Genomic DNA, 23,324 nt, shown 5'->3' with positions numbered 1-23,324 from the left:
ATGAAGGACACAATATAAAATATATTGCGAGATACAAAAGGGTAGGTAAAAGGCAAAATATACAGTGATCGCCAGAGGCAGATACATAAATATCATATTTGGTTATCATTACTCAACATAATTTGATTAGCATAGCTGATATAAACTACCAAGCTGGAGGGGTATCCAGCACAACACAATTATACAGAGTTCCTGGCATATATCAAAGTAAACAAAGTTTTTAACATATCATCCATGGAATTTTCTGATTTTTCATTGTCATGTCCATATTTCAATCTCAAATAATTTAAACCAAACATGTTCCTTAATGGCACTGGAGAAGAGCAGGCCCAAGTTTTCACTTAAAAGCAACAGGTGTCCGCCAATCTCTCACATTGCATCTTGGTGGATAATTAGAACTCATTACTTAGGTTATATTTTATACATTCCATGGTCCTCGATATGATCAAGATTCAAATTGGATGTTAGGTGTTATCTTTAGCTCTAATGTTAAGTTGCGCTTCCCCGCCATTACCCAGCAAATGCTTACCATCAAGCTTTGAAAAGCATGGAGATGAGTGTGGATGTTAATGCTTTTGAGGTTAGTACAAGCATTAACATTTAAGAATAAATTGAGAAAGCAGATCACTAAAGTATTCGCAAGATTAGATCTGAGTAAAAATTTACCCAACCAACCCTTAGCTAAATCTTCCATAACTATGTTTTATTCTCTCCAAGGTAATGGTGGAAAAATGTAATATTTGTGTCACGTGTTGCTTGGACAGCAGCAGATGATGATATTGATAAATTATTATCGCTTGCATGTAATAAGCCCAGTTTTATATTTGGTTCTAAAATCCATCTATAGTGAAACAATTTCTGCACAAAAGAACCACATAATTGCCATGTTCATTTCAGATTAATATGAAACAGTGGCAGATAATTTTACTACAAAACCTTTGCATCAGACATCTAGCGCCCATCCAAACATTCCATGGAAATTCAACAGTTTTCACTCTTGGACGAAAAGGAATTGGGAAACAATTCCTTCATCTCACTTCATTTGACATCTCCTGCTCTCTCATCCTGATGATGGATCACGTAGTGTGATTCGAAACGTTGATGACAAAAATCTCCACACAATCTAATCCAGAAAACTGATCAACATAACTAAAATGGATTGTGGAAATCTGATCGCATTAAGTGTTACAATTACTATTAGTCCCAAACAAGCTGAAACTAGCCCAACTTTGGGCATATACAATTTGTAAACAGTCTGGAATATCCCTTGCCATAAAGAATTAATTTAAGTTCAAGAGCATAATTAATCTCTTCAAAAAAGCCACTTAGTCAGTGCAACACTTAATCTTTTAAATATGAAAGCCCGTAGAGGTGTTGAAACTTTTTTTATCACAATAAACCCACTGTAATTATAACTCGGAGATGATATCTGGGGAGAAACTAAGAACTTGAACAATAACAACAGGCGTGCATTTACATGGCCATATCTAAGACATACTATGCCACAGCTTTGACAAGTTCACTCATTAGTAGTGCATATTATTTCTATAAATTTCAAGAGACAGTTACTAATCCCTTGTTAATTTAAGCTCAAAATGGCGTACTCACTATTAATTTAGCTAGTCTATATGATTCAAAAATGTGGAAGAAAATATAGATGTGCACTTCAGCCAGGACATTGTCACCATTCCTGTGATAATACTGTATTCTCCCACAGCTAGGAATGGCTGTAAACTGGTTCAGAACTTCAGACTATACTCACCATATCCCTGTGTGTGATTCTAAGGTAACGTGGAAATGAGGGTCTCATCAGACCACCAAATCTATCAGCCATATATATAAAAGTTCACACAATAACACAAGAACTTGCAACTTTTTAAAATCAGAGTATAAATTTACACTTGCTTAAGGGCACAACTGCGTATGCATAACAGAGAAGACATTCACCGACAAAATTTCCTCCTTTTTCAATCTTAGTCCTTGATCTTGTCCTTCTAAAAGATTTTTTTTCCATCCTTTACATGTCTTCTACAATCCAACACATCAGAATATTCAATTGTTATAACCAGCTATTTTAATCACTGCTTAATGACACAAGTAAGATTTCCTTTACAATTTCAAGAATTCAGACTAATTTTGGAGCATGTCATAATTTCCAGGTCTCAAAACCTTATTGGCTTCCAGCATGGTTTCAAACTAAGGACAAAAGGCTAAAATTCAAATTTTCTTGCAACGCATTTGTTGTGCCATCCTTAAAATCTTCCACTGATATTTTTTTCAAAGGTTGTGAGTTGGCCGATGCATTCCATAAGGTTTTGACAACCATGTAAAGCGCCAATGAGGTTGTGACCATAGTTTGAAGACTCCAGGGTCTCATCACTACTGACAAGCCCCGTGGCTTGCTAGTTGTCTTGAGAACCGAGACCAAATCCAAAGCTCGCATGTTTTTAGGAAGGACTCTAGGTGCCTGCTGAAAACACCGAAACAGATTTAAAATCCCTTTTTTATTTTTTCTTTGCCATCTCCTAAGTCGAACCTATTTTTTGTTGCCAAGTCCAGACCAAGCCCAAGTTTTCAAACTTTGGTTGTAACAACCTCGTTATGAGCCAGCATTAGTTTTGGAACCAACTTCAAATACTGATTCTGTTGTAATCTTCATGATGATTTTGTTGCTGATGCTGCCAAGAAGTCCTCTGCTTCACTTTCTGGGGTGGTTATGTAAAGTCTTCTGGCTTCCAAAAACATTGTGAGAACCTTGGAAGAGACTGCCAATCATTTTGAAACCACAATTGACCTCCAACACCACCTTCCAAGAAGCTTTCTTCAAGAAACAAATGAGTTGAATAATATTAATGGCAATCAGCACAAGTTTCTCTAAAACCTAAGATAAACTCTGAGGTAAGCATTTCTTTCAGAATAGAAGGGATTCTGAATGGGGTATTCAGAGCCAACAAGGTTGTGAAAAGATATGTCGGAAGCCAACACAGGTTCTGAAACCTCCCAGTTTTCCTGATGCGCCAAAGGCTGGCATGGGTTATGAAAACTCCTGATTTCGTTGATACCTCAAGAGCCAACACAAGCTATGAAACCCCTCAATTTCACCAGTGCTTTTAACTGGGAGAAATTTAACCAGTTTGAATCTGAAGATTCTCCAAAGCAGCTACAAAAATCAACAAGGGCACAACAAAACCAAAGTGAATTGAAAACAAAACATGACATTTTTTTGTTGATGTAGGATTGCTTGTGAATCCAAATGCTACTGCATCGAACTTCTAATACTCAATAAGGAACAAGCAGCTTAAGCATCGACCATAATCCAAATTGTGCTGCTACTTACCATTTCATGCATCTCATGTGTCGAGAGTATATCTTGGCATTGACAAGTAATACTGTGAATGTGAAATCTGTTGGCAAGCACTGGCATTGAAACATTGGACCCCAATTATTTTCCCATTGACATTAACTTGTCTCTGCCTATAATACAGTTCTTTTTTACAATGTAATACAAATTCAATATTCAAATGCAATCTGTAAAGCTCACGTACCAGAAAACATTAACATTCCTATGCTTTTGAACATATAGATGGTTTTCAAGATAGACTGTTATCCACAAGGAATGTCTTCCGAGATTGCAAAGCAGAAATTTCTTAGATGTAGCTAGTTAAAAGGATGCTCCTTTACAGTCAAAGGATATGTTCAAAAACAATAAATTCTTGAATACATAAGGTAATACTTTCCTTCAGCAATCAAAATTAATTTATGGAACAAAAAAAAAATCCCATCTTGCTTAAGTTATTGCTAAGTGTACCATTAATTCTTGTCAGAGATGGGTTCTAGTCAACCGGACATGAAACCTTATAGGATTATTATAAAAGTTGCATACATTGTCAAATTCTTCCACACGGTATTTAAATACTAGATCTGGATCATATTCATGGTGATAACTTTTCCCATAGAGCTGCAGTAACTGCCCAAACTGTCTTAGTCTAGATACATGCATGCCAAAATCTATTCAACTCTTGTACGCTAAAATTCAATATATAAACTAATTTCATACATCATTCAGGCCCAAAGAATTGAGTCGCCTAAAAACCAAACTAATAAAAGCACTTCAATCACCCAGCAGTAATACAAATTGTAAATTGAATAAATACTCATGAAGTTTAACAACCACAAAGCTCTAGCAAGAAAACTAAAATTGGTAATTTGTCTGACTGAACAGTACAGACATTCAGTAGTAAGAGAAAAATAATACTTCTTTTGATTCTGTCGGAAGCTCCCAGCAACCACTGGTACCAAAGGACACATAAAAAATACTCAGACACTTGTGATAAATTGACTTGTTCAACTAATCATAAAAGAAAATAATGAATTATGTGTTTTGAGTTCACCTGCTTAGCCCACACTTATATTCTACTTTTTTGAATTGTTAGGCCAGTGAAAAATCATATTAAAAATAAAACAGATTTGAAACATGACTTCCATGCCTTAAATGATTACAGATATGTCAATTATGCATGTCAAGTATCTATAAATTGAGCCTTGACTTAATTTTCTAAATATTGTAACCACCATCTTCAAACAAAGCAAAATTACTAAATATTTTTCATTGAAGCTCCTGACTTTCTTTACTTGCAAATTCTATTCCAAAGTTAAGAATATCATAGAATTCAACGAGACCAACATGAAGAGAAGCTTATACATCAATCATGCTTTCTGCTAATAAATGTTTATAGCTAAAAATATATGTATACGAGTGCAATATCTCTATACAAGTGTAGCACACTTCGTAAACTCATAAAGCATCTCTTGGCTATGGCAGAATCAACCTCAAATTAATTGTAGGGCTATACACTAAAATGGATTTACAAGTGACAAAATTTGATTATATCAAAACCAAAGCCTACAAGTTGTAGACCAATGGGGACAGACTAACAAATTCCACCACATTGATCAGTGCTAGCATTGTATCAAGTGGTACTGTAAAATAAAATTTAACAGTCCTGAATTTACAACATAAAAAAACACTAAATTGCATTGACCATCTCTCATCGTGATCATGAACAGTTGCAAGGAAGTTGCTAGTTCAAACTGGAGGAATGTTTGAGAAAGAGAAGCCTTTATAGCCCTTGTAAGCATAGTATGCAATCCTCGTATAGTAAAACCCTGGAAGAAATAGCAGTGCTCCAAGTATCATGAAAAATACTCCTGCCCCAAAAGCAAAATGTTAGATGAAGACGTAAAGCAACTACTAATAATGAGATCCATCTTGAGAACCTTCCCTTTCCTCACAAATTTATCATTCTAGTTTTTGAGACCATGGAAAGGAAAGCATCCCTAATAATACTTCAGCTTATAAATGACTCATCGGGAGTGGAGACAATTACTAATGCAGTATCAACATGTAGCCATTTTTTTAATTTAAAAGAAGATAAAATTTCAAAAAATAAATACAGAATACTATCCAGAAAATTCCATAGCTGCTAGAAACAGGAAATAAAGAATAGAATAAAAATAAACTTAAAGTAAAAACTGAGAGTTTTTAAGTGTTAAAAACAGGAATGCAAGAGTAATTAAATTTTAATAATCGTCATACAAATAATTGATTTTCTACAAGTAGAAAAGATGCATAATAAAGCAACTCACTGTTAGAATTGATTGGGATGAAAGGAAAAGCCTAATTAAGACAATCAGAAGCAAGCATAAGATACCCAAAAGCAACTTTGTACAGCTGAAATTTGTGCATAATCACATCCCAATAGAGACATCAGCATGACAGCTCTAAGACATTATCAGTATGAAGCATGGACAGATGATGAAATGGTTACTGGGGAATAATGGATGTGCAACTCTATCTTAAAATTTTATTTTTTGATTCATCAACTTGTTTATAAAATTAAGAAATGGAGGTTTCTGATTGCCACTGACAATTCCTTTTATAATAATAAAACTTTCCAAATGGTTGCATTTACAGTTAATTCCTAAATAATTAAATTTGTGAAGCACCAAATTTCTCAAAACATTTAATTTCACAATCAACTAAGTTTCTCTAACATACAAATTGTCCATTTTTTTGTAATTTTACCAACCGTATTATACTTTAATAAAATCCTTTATGCCTTGAAGATTATTTTCATGTCCAAGGAGTTTTTGATCAAGATTAAAGCATTAGGTTCTTGTCGCAGACACCCAAGTTCAAACCTCAAAGGGCCATCTAATATGGAATTACAAATTTTTACTCTTGGTCTTCCATAGTTGGCCTCTAATACAGAGGTGATTTCTAAATAAATGGATTTCTAAGTTGCGACTCTTCTTTTTCAATAGATGGTTTCTGGAGAGCCAATCAAAAGAAGCTTATAATAGTCTCCTGGCTGTGCTCACAAAAGCTTGTATTGGTCTCACTGTGACTCTCTGAATAAATTTCCCATACAGACCCTCACTAAGGGTTTCACAGTTAACTAAGAGTTTAAACTTTTGACGGTTCACATATGCAGACAAATACATAATTATTGAACCAATCATAAAATTCCTGATACCTAAAACTAAGGATTTTAAAAGTTTTCATATATGCAGACAAATGCATAATCACTGAACCTAATCACAAAATTCCTGAAAACAAAACAAATTACCAACATGAAAATTTCTTTTGGAAGATCAACCAAATACACCCCACAACATGGCCACTTTAATAAGAGATAATTGATTAATGTCACTTAAACTTATGAGTGGAAAATTGAGAGTTTTCTCTGCAAAAATATCATCTGTCACTTAAATAGGGCGAATGTGACCAAATACTGCTTAATTCATCACTTGTCGATGAAAAATGTAGGATTTTATCAGCACAAGTAGCATCCAGCACTTAAAAAGAAACAAGTCTAAAAATATATGAATCATTAAGTACAAGATATTTTCCACAGCAAATTAAGTTGCATTATTGCTATCAGGATTTAATTGCCTAGTTTTTGAGTCAAACTCATTGACCCATGGTTCATGAGTAGTGATTCATACACGAATCCATCTCTCATGAGAATAAGTGGAACACTTAGCACTCATTGGATCTAGGTGATGCTCATAGAGGTGAAGCACCGTGACTTCCCGAGAGGTCACCATCCCAGTACTACTCCAACTTGAGCACACTTAACTATGGAGTTTCCTCCATAGTTAAACTCACTCTTGCAACCCCATTTGCAAAACCTTCACCAATTCATTAGAAAGCCCCTTAAGCTCATCAATTGATAAGTAGGAGATATTTTCCACATTAAGTCAAATTGTGATATTGCTATCAGGATTTGATTGCGTAGTTTTTTAGTCAAACTCATTGACCCATGGTTCATGAGTAGTGATTCATACATGAATCCATCTCTCATGAAAATAAATGAAATTCTTAGCACTCATTAGATCTAAGTGATGCTCAAAGAGGTGAAGCACCGCAACTTCCCAGAGGTCACCCATCCCAGTACTACTCCAGCTTGAGCGCACTTAACTACGGAGTTTCCTCCATAGTTAAACCCACTCTACTTGCAACCCCATTTGCAAAACCTTCACCAAGTGTTGTGCCTTATAAACCATTCATTAGAAAGCCCCTTAAGCTCACCAATTGATAAGTAGGAGATATTTTCCAGAGTAGTCAAATTGTGATATTGCTATCAGGATTTACTTGCATAGCTTTTGTGTCAAACTCATTGACCCACGATTCATGAGTAGTGATTCATACACGAATCCATCTCTCATGAGAATAAATGGAACACTTAGCACTCATTGGATGTAGGTGATGCTCATAGAGGTGAAGTACCAGGATTTCCCGGGAGGTCACCCATCCTAGTACTACTCCAGCTTGAGCACGCTTAATTACGGAGTTTCCTCCATAAATAAACCCACTCTGCTTGCAACCCATTTGCAAAACCTTCACCAAGTGTTGTGCGTTATGAACCATTCATTATGAAGCCGCCTTAAGCTCATCAATTGATAAGTAGGAGATATATTCCACAGCAAGTCAAATTGTGATATTGCTATTAGGATTTAATTGTGTAGTTTTTGAGTCAAACTCATTGACCCATGGTTCATGAGTAGTGATTCATACACAAATCCATCTCTCACAAATTCCATTTTTTTAATTGGAAGTATTCACCACGGTGACTAATGGATTTCTTGTTTTCAATTGAGATTCATCAATATTTTCTACAAAAACGTTGTGACTCAAAAATAATTGCGAATAAGAATAATATTTCTTTTTCAAAAAATTGAGAGGTTCGCTAATAGAAATTAATTTTTTTATAGGAAATAATGACTAACTAAGATGACCATTAAAGAAACATGACGATATTCTAGTATCAACCCTTAATGGTCATCATCTAACTACCCTACAAAAGACTGTACATGTCTTGTGGTTACAAATTCTTCATAACATTATGCTATTGTTGAGATAACATTATGCTATTGTTGAGACCTTCCTTGGTTCTACAAAATTTCGATGGCCAAGACTAGCCAAAATTTGTCCAAAAAAATTAAAGATGGTTGTCCCCTTCCTCAAAAAGCTCTGCAACAAGAAACAAGAGCATACCATTGATTTTGCCATTGAGATGAGTCTGCCACTAACTCCTCTGCAATCTACAAAACATTTGACCAAAAATCATCAGAAAACGTCCAACATAATGTTGGATAACAAAGTTGTCCCTCCTTGTAGCTAGAGACACGCCAAGAACAACTGCCACAATTTTGAGGAAAAATCAGCAAATCCTTCAAATTTTTGTAGAAGATCATGATGCCCTGGAAGAGACTACAAAAAGTCATGATTTTTAAGGGAAATTTTGCTAAACCCAAAATTACAAATCATCGTTTGTTCAAAAAAAAGGTAAAAACCCAAAAATGAATCCCATAAAACTTTTGTGAATTATAGAATCCAAAAGCAATTCTTGAGGATATAATTAAAAAACCAAACAAATAGCTAGCACAAAATCCGAGACAAATCAAAATACAAAACATCAATTTTCAACCAAAAAAGATAAAACCTTTCTAGATACCAGAGAACCCTCCCTAAAAAGACAAACCCCTTTATTTTTAAGGATAAAATTATACACTCAAAATAATAAAATTCAAGGGACAACTTTTAAAAACCGCCAAAAATATTTTAAAGGGAAAAAAATATGAAAAACCAATCAAAAAAAATTTAAGGGAAAAAATTATGAAAACCCATTAGAAATTTTTGAAGGAAAAAATTATAAAAATCAATATGAAAAATTAGGGGGAAAAATTATGAAAACACATCAGAAATTTTATAGGTGAAAATTTATGAAAAATCCATTCAAAAAAAAAAATTTTTAATTTGAGGGAAAAATTATGCAAACCCATCAAAGAATCTTTCATGCAGAAAGACACAAGCCTTCACGTGGTAAACAACATATACAAGCAACATGCATTTCACAAAAAGTACATGTAACACTTGAAAATTAAAAACTATTGCTCAAACTAGGAAATCACACAATTGAAACCCTTGACCGGGCTTATGATTTTCAGCAAAAATCTTTGCAAATGAACCACAAAATTTTCATAAAATACCTCTTAACGATTTTTATTTAAAAAAATCAAAAACAAATTCTAAATCAGAAGAGGCTTGAATTTTTCTTTAAAAATTCGTCATTTTTTATGAAATCCCATCTACCAACTCTGCTGCCATGTTATGGTAAATCAATGTTATATTAAACAAAAGAGACGAAAGCTCCTTATATATATTTACAAAGGCAACAATCGTGAGTTAAAGATGAAAATAGAAACTACCTAATAAACTAAAGACTAAGATAACCATTAAAGGAACATGACAATATTCCAATAGTTTTTACACACTTTTTTTCTTTAGAAAAAGTGGATTTTTGTGCTTTTTGTTGATTTGTAGGATTTTTTTCCTAAAAAATATGTTTAGGTTTTATAAAAGATTTCTATAAAAAGCATTGTCAGGTTTTATAATTTTTCCCTAGAACAAGTGCTATGGTTGGTTTTCATGATTTTTTTTATGTTTAGGTTTTAGAAATTTTTCTTATGAAAAATTATTGTTAGGCTTTATAATTTTTGCCTAGAATAAAAATTATGGTTGGGATTTAGAATTTTATCCTACAAAAGTTATGTCAATTTTCTCCTCAAAAATTGTCCAGGTTTTCTGGGCAAGATTTGTTGATTTCTCCGCAAAATAATGGGTGATATTAGCATCACATCAAGGGTTTGTCGATTTTGCCCACAAAAATCGTGGTTTCTTGCAGTCAAGTAGGTCACACCTATCATTACTGGGGTGAACAGTGCTTATCTGTAAAAGTTATTGAGAATTTTTTGAACAAAACGATGGCTGATTTTCTGAAACTGTGAAGGGTTTGCTGATTTTTCCTCAAAATGATGGTTTCAATATGAGAAGCTGACCTTGATGTCTCCTACTACAGGGCATAGTTACCAGAAACGAGAAACGAGAAACGTAACCGCAACGACAACATGACAAGAAATGGTAATTTTAAAAGTTGCATATAAGAAACGTGATATATATATATATATATATATATATATATATATATATATAGTGAATTTGAATTCAAAATTACACCATTGAAATTTATTGGGTCACAATTTGAAATTTATTAGGTCACAATTTTAACTGTTTCTTTTCAAATATAATAAAAATAAAGACTAATAATATAATAAATTACTTTTAATTTTTTAATTTAAATTTTAGATCAAAATAAATATAATATTTAAATCACTATTGATTGAGAAAGAAAATACAATAATTAACAAACTATAGTTTAACAAATAAATATACTAACCATGAACTTATAACAAACTCTTATAATAAAGAGAACTATTTGTAAACAAAGATAATTAGTAAATAAACACTATATTAGCTAAAATAATTAGAATGTAAAAATAGAGATAATAATGCAACAAATCCTGACTCAATCTTAAAAACTAAATGTAAAAGACTTGAACTCGGGAATGACTACTTGAAACTACTACTTCGTCGATTTGTAAACCTGAGATGAACATTAAAGAATTAATAAAAAAATTTGGTCCAACAAGACACCTGTCAACGTCTTCCCTCCCTGCTGGAAACGGTCGTTTCTTGCGTTGAAACATGAAATGGCAGTCTGCTGTCACGTTTCTGGCAACTATGCTACAGGGAGGGAAAGCTTTAATACCCGACATTAGGTTGAAAAGATTGTGGTTATCTTGGTCGTATCCAGAAATTCTGCAAAATTGGAGAGGATCTCAACGGTAAGCAAATGACATTGAATGTTCTAAATAGAAGGAGAAGACCTACAGATTGTCTCTTTTGTAAAGTAGTTAGCATGACAACCATTAAGGAAGGGTGTTAAAATATTGTAATATCCATAATGGCCATCTTGGTTTAGAAAGTCTCCTTTCCTGCATTCTGTTAACAAGAGTTCCGTTTAGAAACATCCTCTTGTAATCTCCTATAAATAGAACTTTTCATCTCTACTGTATTTGTAGTTTTATAATAACAAATAAAACCTCAGAATCCATGTTCAAGTTTGGGCCATGCCATATGAAAAGGTAACATTTTTTAATACATACATAGTTGACTACATCCTTAGGTACATTGTTGTACATTTTATATAATATATATGTAAATTAACCATGCAAGCAAATGAAATTTTGACATATTTTAATACATGCGTCAACATGTGAAATTCCAAATCAGCTCTAATGATATGTGATAAGATACCACACCATAATGCATATGATGAATACTTTATGAATGTTATTATATGAATATTTGAAAAAAATTATATTTTTTAAAATTTCCCTATTATTGTGATTGTTGCTGCTAGCGGTTTCCTCCATACCCTAAACTGTGGCCTCCAAATAAATCTGCCGAGGTTTTAAACTTTCTCAGAAATTGAAACATGATTTGGTACTTCAAAATTGACTAAAACTGCTTAAAGATACTGCTCATGGATGCACGTGCTAATGTTTTGTCATCAAAAGCTAACATCCAGTACACCATAAGAATAGATGAAGATCGATTTACATCCTATGTTATTGGTTCTTCTCCTCCAGGGCCCAGATCAAGGTCTAGTTCAAAGCTTGTTTAGATTCAGGAACAATTTGCACAGGGATTATAACAGAGCACACAACAAAGACCATGGGTTCCTCCCCAAAGACTCTGTAATGAACCCAGAAAATGATAAATCTAAACAGTACACTCAGAGTGAAACTGCTAAAGAAAATGGCTGTCAAAACATTATTCAACTTTTTATCATTTCTTTGTCATCATCTGTGACTGACGCATAGAAAAACGCCAACGCAAATTAATAAGGCAAAATGTTTGTGAATTTCTAAATGATGTGAACCATACTCTGCTTCTCCAAAATCCGCAAATTGTTATGTTTTAATATGTTCTATTGACCACAATTAGCATTGACAAGTTGCTTGTTTCTCTTCTGCAAGTGGCCTCGAGTTCAACAAGGGTGGATAGGGTCTCGTGATATTAAACTCGGGCATGGCCATGATGCAGTTACAGAGAGATGCTTACATGGTTGCAGAGGAAAAACAACTATTGAAAGATAAATTTATCGAGAGTAGATGCAAATTCTAGGCCCCAATCTAAAGGGGAAATAAAAATATTTAGCTCTTCAGAATGGAAATGCCCTATATTAACTAAATCTATTGGCCGTGGATGGAAAAGCTAAGAAGTTTAATATAAAAAAACTAACAACATTTCACACTTTGAAAAGGGCGGTTGCTTAGATTAATTAACTCTGTATGGAAAATCTGAAGTTTTATAATGGGAACAAGGGTGACAATCAGCAAAATTGACTAAAACTTCCAAATCATTATGCAGAAAATCTAGGGTTCTGTCAGAAAAACTGACATCTAACAATTTTTTGTAGAGAAATTTGACTAAAATTGCTTAATTTTCTTTGTCGCGACAGAAAACTTGGGTTTTTATCAGCAATACAGGGCAGCTGACACTTAATGGAGAAAAACTTATGTAATATCTTAACTTATGGCTTGTGGATTATAACCGTACAGCATATCAACAAAACAAACATCAATCACTTAAAATAAGGAAAACATAAACAACATGTATTTATAAATCAGAGATTGGAATACTAGAATTTTATTAGACTAACCATAGTTACTGTACCAAACTTCTGAAGAGACCAATGTGAATTTTCCTCAGTGAACATCTTAAATCACCCTCCATAATCCATCATAAAGATAAAAGATTGTGATCTGAACTTTCAATTAATAGACACTCACAGAGGTTATTCCAAAAGATGGAAATATTAGACCAAGAGGCTCAAGAACTGTGAGAGATATAGTTACTTAAAATTGTTAATTGTAGTCAAGAGGCTTTTGACCTTCAGGTAAGGTTATTTGATTGACAAAGACCCGTTGGACCCCATTATTTCTGAGTGTAAAGGCCTAACACCATAATGTATAAGGCCATGTTCTATTTAAGGATGAATTTGATGAATTGGATACCCTTTATTTATTGGCAATGAGCTGAAGAAGATTGTTAATCTTTGCAACTGAGGCTGATACCAAATGGACATATAGCATTCAAAACTTTACCAATTCACAGTTTTAACAGGCAATTTAACACCTAGCACTTTGATAGGTGAATTCAGAGAGACAATTAAACACTTTGAACGGTAATTGCAAGGTTTTATCAGAAAAAAGGTAAAAAGACAGACTGCTAGCATTTCACCAGAGGAAGATTTAAGGAAAAGAAAAATCCATTGCTTAGATTATGCTAAAATATTGGATATTATCAACAAAACAGTTCAATAAGGTAAATTTACTAAATTTAATTAAAGTTATCGATTGAAAGTAAGAATTTTACGATACTATTATCAAAGCTAACAACGAGTACTTGGGGAGCTCAAAACTAACTGTAAGTGTTATAGAAAGCTTCTGGAAGAACCCGTGCAAGTTTCTTGTAAATGTTTTGAACATCCATTGTCCTGATATTAGTCACAGGGTTCGCCGAATTTTCGGCTTGAGGTTCAAAATTTGGCAAACCCATAAACAATGGAAAAAAATTCATCTAAATTAGTTATAATATTCGTATGAAGCGGGTTTTGGATTTCTGGGCAAAAACAACTTCTAAAACAATGCCCTCCATTTGCATATCTGAAGCTCAGTTGGGGTGAAAAAATCATAGACAGAAAGATTGTGTTTTTGGCACCGATGGAGGGTTGAAAGATTGTGTTTGGCGCCATTGGAGGGACACATCTGAAGCTCATGTCAGATCGCATTTTCCTGCTCCAGCCTCCCATTGAGTCTAGCCTCCTGTCGTTCGTCCACTCCATTTTTGTTTGCGTCTGCTTTACTCTGCATTCGTCTGCATCTACTTTGCTCTGTTTTTACAAACCTGTGCATGTAAACTTTGCCAAAACACTTCATCTGCAACAACCATTCACAGCCGACGGTCTCCACTAGAATAACAATTTTATTTATTTGTTTAGGTTTAAAAGTTTAATAAGATTATAATAATAAATGTTATGTTTATTATTTTTTTATGAACTGTAAAATATTTGTATCTATATGTATTTAATATTTATCATAGAAAAATATTTATATTCTTTGTATGTTTTATGAATATTTATGTATTTATTTATTATCAGTAAAATATTCATATTTTATATGTTTATTTATGATTATTAATTTATTTTTTATTACAGTAGTTTATTAATATTTTTAATTCTTTAGTATTCACAGCTTTAGTTTATTAGTAAAGACAAGATAAAAATGGACTATTCTTTTATTTTAATTTTCTTTATTAGCAAAGAAAACTCCAAAAAGTATCCTAGTCTATAGTTATTTCTACAAAGTTACAAACCCTCTAGAGTTAGGAATCAACGTTATATATTTATATATTTTTGAAAATTATATAAGGTGAATTTATTGTTGAATTTTTTTCAATTTTTTTGCCTTGCTGAACTTTATCCAAACTTCATAGTTGTCGAACTTGAACTCGAACTCGAACCCGAACCCGAACCTTGTGACTTAGGTCCTGATGATGTATGCTGGACCTGTGCAAGAGTTTTTCAATCAACATTTCAGATCACCCTCTGTGATATTGATGATGAGCAATCAGACTTGAATGAGAGATTTTGATTGACATTTTGGGTCACCCTCTATTATGCCTTTGATGGATAGTCAAACCTGTGCAAGTGTTTATTGATCAACATTTTTTATCACCCTTAAGATTAAAAATAAATAGCAATCCTTCGGTTGCTCTTCTATCATCCTGCTGATTTATAATAAAAACCCTATTATCCTGATGATGGTGAATGAAACACTCACCCAGGTCCATCAGACAGATTGGATAAGGTGATCCAATTTGTTGATTGAAAAAATATTGCGCAGGTCCACAACAATCATCTATTATTTCAATGATTTTGGATTGACCTCATCTTCAATCAATATTTTGGATGATTATCCCTTGTCCCAATGATGTATAGCTAGAAATGTGCAAGTGTTTTTCATTTTCTTTTTTAGTTACGCCAGAGGTATCCCCGTGACCCAGCCCAGCACCCAGCCCGCCTTACCTTGGTCTTGCTGCAACTGTGCAAGTGTTTTTCAATCAACATTTCAGATCACCCTCTGTGATTTTTGATGAGACTTGAATAAGAGGTTTTGATTAACATTTTGGATCACCCTCTATTTTTCCATTGATGGACGGTCAAACCTGTGCAAGTTGCTCATTGATCAACATTTTGGATCATCCTTAATTGGATTGAAAATGTATATCTAAGTTACCAGATTCTCTCCAGCAACCCTCAAAGTCTGGTTCAATTCTGTGCAAAGTCTGGTCCTTGTCAAATTCTGCCCAAATTCTCTTATAGAGCTATGAATTTGCTGCAAATTCTGTCAGAGGAACCCAGACAGAATTTGCAGTCAATTTTGAAGAATTTGCAGCCCAATGGGCAAACCTGGGCTTAATTTGGTGTGACAACAATTTTTAGGACTTTTTTAAAGCATTTTCTTTTTTGCCTAAATAGGTCTATTCAATCCTCCCAAACCTAGTGACCACGAAAAAGACCAAAAAACATGGTCTATATGTCATTTATGCATTTGTGAATGAAATGAACACTTGTTTATAGAAGAAATCCAAACTAACAATAGGTGACATCCAAATTGACGATTATAGAGGAATTTCTTTAAAAAATATATGATATCTTTGAATCCAGGGCTTAGAATTTGAAACTCAACTTTTGATCTAGCTTGGTTAGAAATCCTCTCACCAATACAAAATAAAAAAGAGGAATTTCTTAAAAAAATATATGATATCTTTGAATCCAGGGCTTAGAATTTGAAACTCAGTGATCTAGCTTGGTTAGAAATCCTCTCACCAATACAAAATAAAAATTCAGGTAACTGCACTAATCTTTTGACAATTCCTTTCCATGTCAAACTGTCCCCTTGGACCAAGCAAGTGTATCATGTTGTATGTAAGACTAAATGATGCTTAATATCCTATTGACCTGAAACATAGGTATGATGGTGTATTTTGCTATGTTGTTTTACTATTAGCATAAAGATGTATGGACTTATTTGTTGTTGCATATATATACACACACATGCATATTTTTAAAATACATATGTTTCTATAAGGATGAACCCAAAATGAATCCGAACCAAACCCCCAAAAAAATTGGAAGAATTTCGGACCCACATCTGTACCAGAATCCGAACCGGCAACTTAGATGGATATGAATGTTCTGGATCATCATCTATTACCCTGCTGATATAATGGAAACTCTATTATACCGACAATGGGTAATGAAACACTCACCCAGGTCCACTTGAATGATTGTAATGTAAAAGGTGATCCAAAATGTTGGCTAAAACCCTCTTGCACAGGTCCACAACAATCGCCTATTATTGCAATGACTTTGGATTGCCCTTGTTTTTTTCATCAATGTTTTCATTGTTTTGGATAAACATCTACTGTCCTAATGATGTTTAGCTGGACCTGTGCAAGTGTTTTCCAATCAACACTAATGATAAACCTCTAAGATTTGATGATGAGTAATCAAACTTGAATGAGAGGCCTTGATTGACATTTTGGATCACCCTTTATTATGCCATTATTCAATAGTTCTATGCTAGTTGTTTATTGATCACCATTTTGGATCACCCTTAATTATATTAAAAATGAATATCAATGTTTTGGATCATCGTCTATAATCCTACTGATGCATAGTAAATGCTCTACAGTTCTGATTCCCAATGATGGGTAATCAAACACCCACTCAGGTCCATTGGCAAGATTGTTAAAGGTAGTAAAAAATGTTGATTGAAAACCTCTTGCACTGGTCTATTACTTCAATGATTTTGGATTGCCCTCGTTTTAAATTTTATCAATGTTTTGGATCAACATCCATTGTCGTAATGATGTATAGCTGAACCTATGTATGTCTATTTCAATCAACATTTCAGATCACCCACTACGATTTTACTAATGAGTAATCAGACTTTAATAAGAGGTTTTGATTGATATTTTGGATCAACCTCTATTATGCCATTGATGTATGGTCAAAACTGTACAAGTGTTTATTGATCAACAATTTGATATCACCCTTAATTAGATTAAAATGGATTTCAACGTTTTGGATCAACATTTACTATCCTGCTGATGTATAATAAAAACTCTACTATCCTGATGATGGGCAATGAAACACTCACCCAGGACCATCAGCAAGACTGAAAAGGTGATCCAAAATGTTGACCAAAACACTCTTGCACAGGTCCATGACAATCATCTATTATTTCAACGGTTTTGTATTTCCCTCTGTTATCCTGACAATTTTGAATTGTGTCAGATAAAACAATTAGGCAAGTCCATCACCCAGATAATAAAGGTGATCTGAAAGATTGAAAAGAGAAATACAAAAGAGTCTGATTATAACTCATTGAGAGAATAAGATGACAATACAAACATTGATAGGAGAATTTGGACAGTAGAATTAGATACCTTGGATTATAAATGCAAGGTTTTATCAGAAAAAAAAATACAGCTAGCATTTCAATGGAGGAATATTAATGAAAATTGCTTAGATTTGCTTGTCGTTCACCAAATATTTTAAAACGTAGGATATTATCGACAAAACAAACATCCATGCAATTCAATAGATAAAATTTCATACATTGGAGGTACAGATTTTTAAGAATTTATAAGCAAAGCTAACATTAAGGACTTGGGGAGCTGAAAGCTACCTATAATTGTTGAACTAGCCTGCCGAAAAGACCTGTGCAAGGTGCAATTTTCTTATCAATATTTCAGGTCACATTGAATGTCCAAAGTATAGATGGACTATTGGCAGAGTACTCAGTGAGTTGCAAAAACTCCCAGAATTTTTTATGCCTGGCAAGTTTCTATGACTTTTACTAGTGCCAAACATTCGTCAAGTTTGCAGCAAAAACTGCACGAGTACTTGCCAATTTTTAGGCAAAACTCCAAAACTTGGCAACTTTTTATGAAAAACTCAGCTGCAGTTTCAAAACAGTGCTTAGAGGCAAAAAAGGGCTTAAATAAATTTCATTACATCATTCCTTCCCTTGTACTTTTCTGAGAGGGGGGAAAAATACTCTTCCAAACACTTGCAAACTGATTTTAATGAATTTGAGTGATATAGATCCTTACTGTGATTAGACATCACAGAAGCAGCCTACATTGTTTACACTAAATAATGTCAATGAGTTTGAGAAGCAATAAAGGATAAGGGGGGTCGATTCAATTTCACACTGGATGACATTGCAGAGGATGAATCAGATGAGGAGTCATTGCCAGTGCCAGGGGAATCTAGAGTCAGAGCTGCATCCAAGATGGAGGACAAACCACAGTGTAAGTCGCACATACCAAACGAGGAGGCACAGTCATGCCCAATATAAACTTCTAGGACTAGACCCTATAGTTCTACCTCTCCCTTAATTTTTACTAGAGATGGGAAGAGGAAGATGTAATCGTAATGATCTATTTACTTTTAGTTTTTCATAAACAATTTACTATTTTGCTTCCAGCCATCAGCATTTCTCACAAGAATGCAATTTTCCACCCACATTGTATTTAAATATATCTAGATGCAGCTTGTTTCTTTTGTGTTCTCATTTATTGACTCATTGGATGCATTTTCTCATTGACTTCGCAAAAAAAAGTATTTCTAACTAAATTTTAACAATATTGAAGTTCCCAAGTGTTTTGTCAAAAACTGGCTGAGTTTTTGCCAAATGATTTGTTTCAGACCTTGGCAAATTTTTGGTTTTGGTGAATTTAGCAAATATGATCCAAATGATCTATGGATGGACCCATGCAAGTGTTCTTTTATTAACCTTTCAGATCACCCTCTGTAATTTTCATGAAGGATAAATAGAAGATTTTGACTGGCACTTTGGACCACAATCTATTATACCAATGTCCAATAGTCAGGCCTGCAGAAACGTTTATTGATCAACAGTTTGGTTCACCTTTGGTCATACTGATGATGGATATCAGTATATTGGATCATCCTCTATTATCTTGCTTATGTATAATAAGACTCTATTATCCCGATGATGGTTAATAAAACACTCACACAAGTATCAACAAGATTATAGAATGGTGATTCAAAATGTCGATCAAAAACCACTTGCACGGGTCCAGGATCATCATCTATTATTTTGATGATTTTGGATTGCCCTCTATTATCATAACAAATTAGAATTGTGTCAGATAATAAAAACTCACTGGTCCGTCCTCCAAATATCAGAGTGTGATTTGAAACATTGACAAATAAATACAGAGAGTATAATTTCAAGAGAATAGGATGGTGATCCAAAGCATTGGTTAATCCAGAAGCTTTGTTCAAGTATGAGGGACTGTACAGGCTCAAAAAGAATACTAATTACAGTTAGTTAAAATTTATCAAAAACACTCTGCATCTGTGTTTCCAGAATCTTGATACAATTATCAGGGACTGGGGAGGCTCAATAATGATAACGACTATAGTTAGTTATCATTGATCAAAAACATAGCGCGGGTTTTTCCAGAAGCTTGGAACGATTATCACGGATTGTAGAGGCTCAAATACGATAACGTATCACACACAGAAAGCCCGCAGTTTTACAAAAAAGCTAACTTTTGGCACTTACTGGAACCCCTATGACAATTGAATTTGTCTGACTTGGGTGGAAAACTTGGGACTTATCAGAATTCAATATCTCGTACTTCGAAAAAGGGCAAATAGGCTCAAGCCGATCAAATTCATCGCTCATAGACTGCAATACGTAGGGTTTTATGACCTATCCAAAGTTTTAGACACAAATTTAAAAATTTAAATTAGAAATGGACGTAAAAAACTTGTTTACGAGACCCCTAATCAAAGTTTTCAACACAAATTAAACATTTTAATTAAAAGCGTAAGGGAAAAAACCGTTACCGTGACCCCTATCGCCCCCGATCTTATTGTACATCATGAAGAAACCCATGATCATGCCGAAGGTACCGACGACGAGCAGAGCTATGGCCAAAGAAATCTCCTTTACAGGGGGCTTATTATTCACAATATAAGGCCCCGACAATTCTTCATCTGTAATAGAAAACGTATGATCTACGTACGCCATGGATTATGACTACAAACCCTAAACAGATTCCCCTGAGTTTTAAGCAAACAATATCCGGAAACCAAATATATAAATTGCAGGATCGCTGACAAGAATCATCCGATGTCTGCGGCGCTATTCTGATTTTTGATGCCTCTGCCTTTGACTTCAGAGATTAATGAGACAAATTGAAAGGGTTGATTATTCTCAATCAGGCTGTGCAGATTGAATTTCGTCTCGTGGTTAGTTTTAATTTTCCTATATATATAGGGCGCGGCGATTAGGGAAGGTTGTTACGTCAGAGTGTTGGAACGGAGGGGATGATTAGGATTGGATGAGATGCGGAAATGTTAAGGTAAGGGATATCCAAGAATATATGTCAAGGTTCTAGATCTTGTTTAGGTCAAAATTAGCTCGTTTGCTCTCAATTTGCATATTCAGGGTAAGGTCACTTCAAGAGTATCTCATTACACAAAAAGAAAATAGAGATTTGGTCACTTCAATATTTATATTTAGAATTAAAAAGTTTGGAAATAAGCTACCATATTTATATTTAGAAAAATATATTATAGATTTTTATAAATTAAATTATCTACATGGGTAAATTTACTTCATTAAGGAAAGAAGTTAATATGTGTCACCTATATTTATCTTTAGAAAAATATATGAAAAAAATTATTATAGATTTCTATAAATTAAATTATCAACAAAAAATTGTCACAATCTTTATAAGTTGGGTAAATTTAATGTCATTAACTATATATATATATATATATATATATATATATATATATATATTCAATCTAATCTAATTTTGATTATATACAAAGTCTACTTTGTCTATTGTTAGGTAGTCATCTTTCGTAAGGTGATTAAAAATAAACCAAATCTATATGTTTTACTTTGCTTATTATTATTAGGTTTTTGCGCACAAAAGTTTATTAAGAATAAATGTGTCTCATGGGCTAAGTACAGCCTAAGTTGGCCTAGTGGTGGAGAATTTGTACTCTTGAAAGAGAGGTCACAAGTTCAAATCCCATTGGGGGGTAGGGTATGTATGCCTCGTTTGTAGTGCCAAGCACCTCTCGAAAAAAGAGTACGAGGTAGTCCCATATCACTGTCACCATATGTAAACCCAAAAACTATGGCATAGTGTCGTGGACTATAAAACCACCTTACTTTTTCTTTTCTTTTTCTAGTTTAAAAGTAAATCAAATTTAAAATTATGGTTACACTTTAATTTAAAATTAATTATCATACAACTTCATAGTCATGCTTTTGAGGAGACATGTGATAAAGAAAATGAAAATGAAAATTTCAATGTTGTGTTGTAGAAAAAAAAATTAATAGATTTATTTTGCTCTAACAAGAAACTTTATTCAATTATGCACATTTTGAATTACAAGTGTGAATATACTTGAGAAGCTATAGTAAAAAGTAATAAACAAAACAAAGAAAAACATGGTAGAAAAAAACTTGGAAACTATATATTATTTTTAAACAATAAAATATTCAATGTATTGTGAGATTCATTTCTTTTTTATATAGTTTAAATTTTTTAATTTAATTAATGTTTAATGTTGGCAATCTAAAAAGATAGGGTTTTTGGCAAATTACACAAGATTTAACTCTTAGTTGGTGTTGCATCCGTTGTCGGCATCCCAAAACCCTAGCAAGGAAAGGGAAAAGTTGGGGAGTATCCACACTGATCCCCTTTCCCTCAATTTCAAACACCCTGCAAAGTTAAAGTATGCTGTAAAAATGACGAACCCGTTTTCGGCCTTGAATGAGCCAAATGATCTAGAACAACCTAATGCACAGTAAACAAATTACAAAAAATCAGGGGCCACCTTTTTAGAGATTTCGGCAAACTATGTAGAGAGGATAAGGATTCAAATAGTGACAAAATTTAATGGGAATATCAGCGACCAAACTAAAATGGATTTGAATCAGGTCTCTTCACTCCATATCCTCCTAGATCAGAATAAGATAAGTAAACCTCTAGTAAACCCTCAAATTATTGATAGTGATTTCCCCAAATTAATCAATTCCTCGAGCCCGAAAAGTTTTTGACCTCATATCATTTGCTCTACTTTAAGCCTTGACAAACAAATCCGCTTTTTCAATCACACTAAATTTGCAGACCAAAATAAAAATTCTTTGTTCTCTCAACAGATAGGTTTTCTATCTGAAACCTACGTGGATTCCCCAAATCTCTGAAAGATTCATCCCTAGAAGACTGAGATCACAAATGTCAATCCTTCCTTCTTCACTCCTAAAACATATATTCCCCTTCATTGTAGGAATACTTTCTCCAAATCTCTCACTCATCCTGATATTCAGCCCCTCACAGCTCATAGACCCAACTCAAACAAATATGAGGAACAATTCCTAATTATTAGTAATTAGGATAGCAAAGATCAATGGTAGGATTGTCAAAATATTGGTATATTCGCATTTTGGAATGGGCCAAAATCAGAAATGATCAATCTCATTAATTGGCTAAAGGATTTATGCAAAAATCAGGTAAGTATCTCTCACCATTCTGATAAATTAGTGTACATTCACTGTAGCGATGAATATGTTAAAAAAGACTTCCTCTTTGTTTCTAATTGATACTTTAAAGGATATGCTATTAAATTCCAGATTGTAAGGAAGAAATGTTAAACTTCTTGATACCAACCTGGATCTCCCTTTAATCCCTCCCACCTAAAATAATGCATGTAAAAATT

General features: G+C 33.7%; 1 protein-coding gene across 2 annotated transcripts; it reads right to left on the bottom strand.

Annotated features, from left to right (window-relative positions):
• Nucleotides 1-4,696: 4,696 nt before the first annotated feature.
• Nucleotides 4,697-20,831, bottom strand: LOC149538161 (uncharacterized). Of its 2 annotated transcripts, XM_089799546.1 has the most exons (3): nt 17,701-18,137; nt 11,060-11,224; nt 5,009-5,208 (listed from the first exon to the last, which is right to left on the bottom strand). In XM_089799546.1, exons 1-3 carry the CDS (start codon nt 17,775-17,777, stop codon nt 5,121-5,123), a joined length of 330 nt encoding a protein of 109 aa, XP_089655672.1. In that variant the 5' UTR covers nt 17,778-18,137; the 3' UTR covers nt 5,009-5,120. The 2 variants fall into 2 exon arrangements, with proteins under 2 accessions (XP_089655673.1, XP_089655672.1); XM_089799547.1 differs by lacking the exons at nt 11,060-11,224; nt 17,701-18,137 and adding an exon at nt 20,430-20,831 and having other exon boundaries at nt 4,697-5,208.
• Between the last annotated feature and the right edge of the window lie 2,493 nt (nt 20,832-23,324).

The sequence above is a fragment of the Cupressus sempervirens genome, chromosome 9 (genome assembly GCF_028749045.1).
Source record: "Cupressus sempervirens isolate cs-2001-9-10 chromosome 9, ASM2874904v1, whole genome shotgun sequence".
Classification (NCBI taxonomy): Eukaryota; Viridiplantae; Streptophyta; class Pinopsida; order Cupressales; family Cupressaceae; genus Cupressus; species Cupressus sempervirens.
Note: the sequence above shows the minus strand (reverse complement) of the source record. Positions and strands in the feature narration are given on the sequence as shown.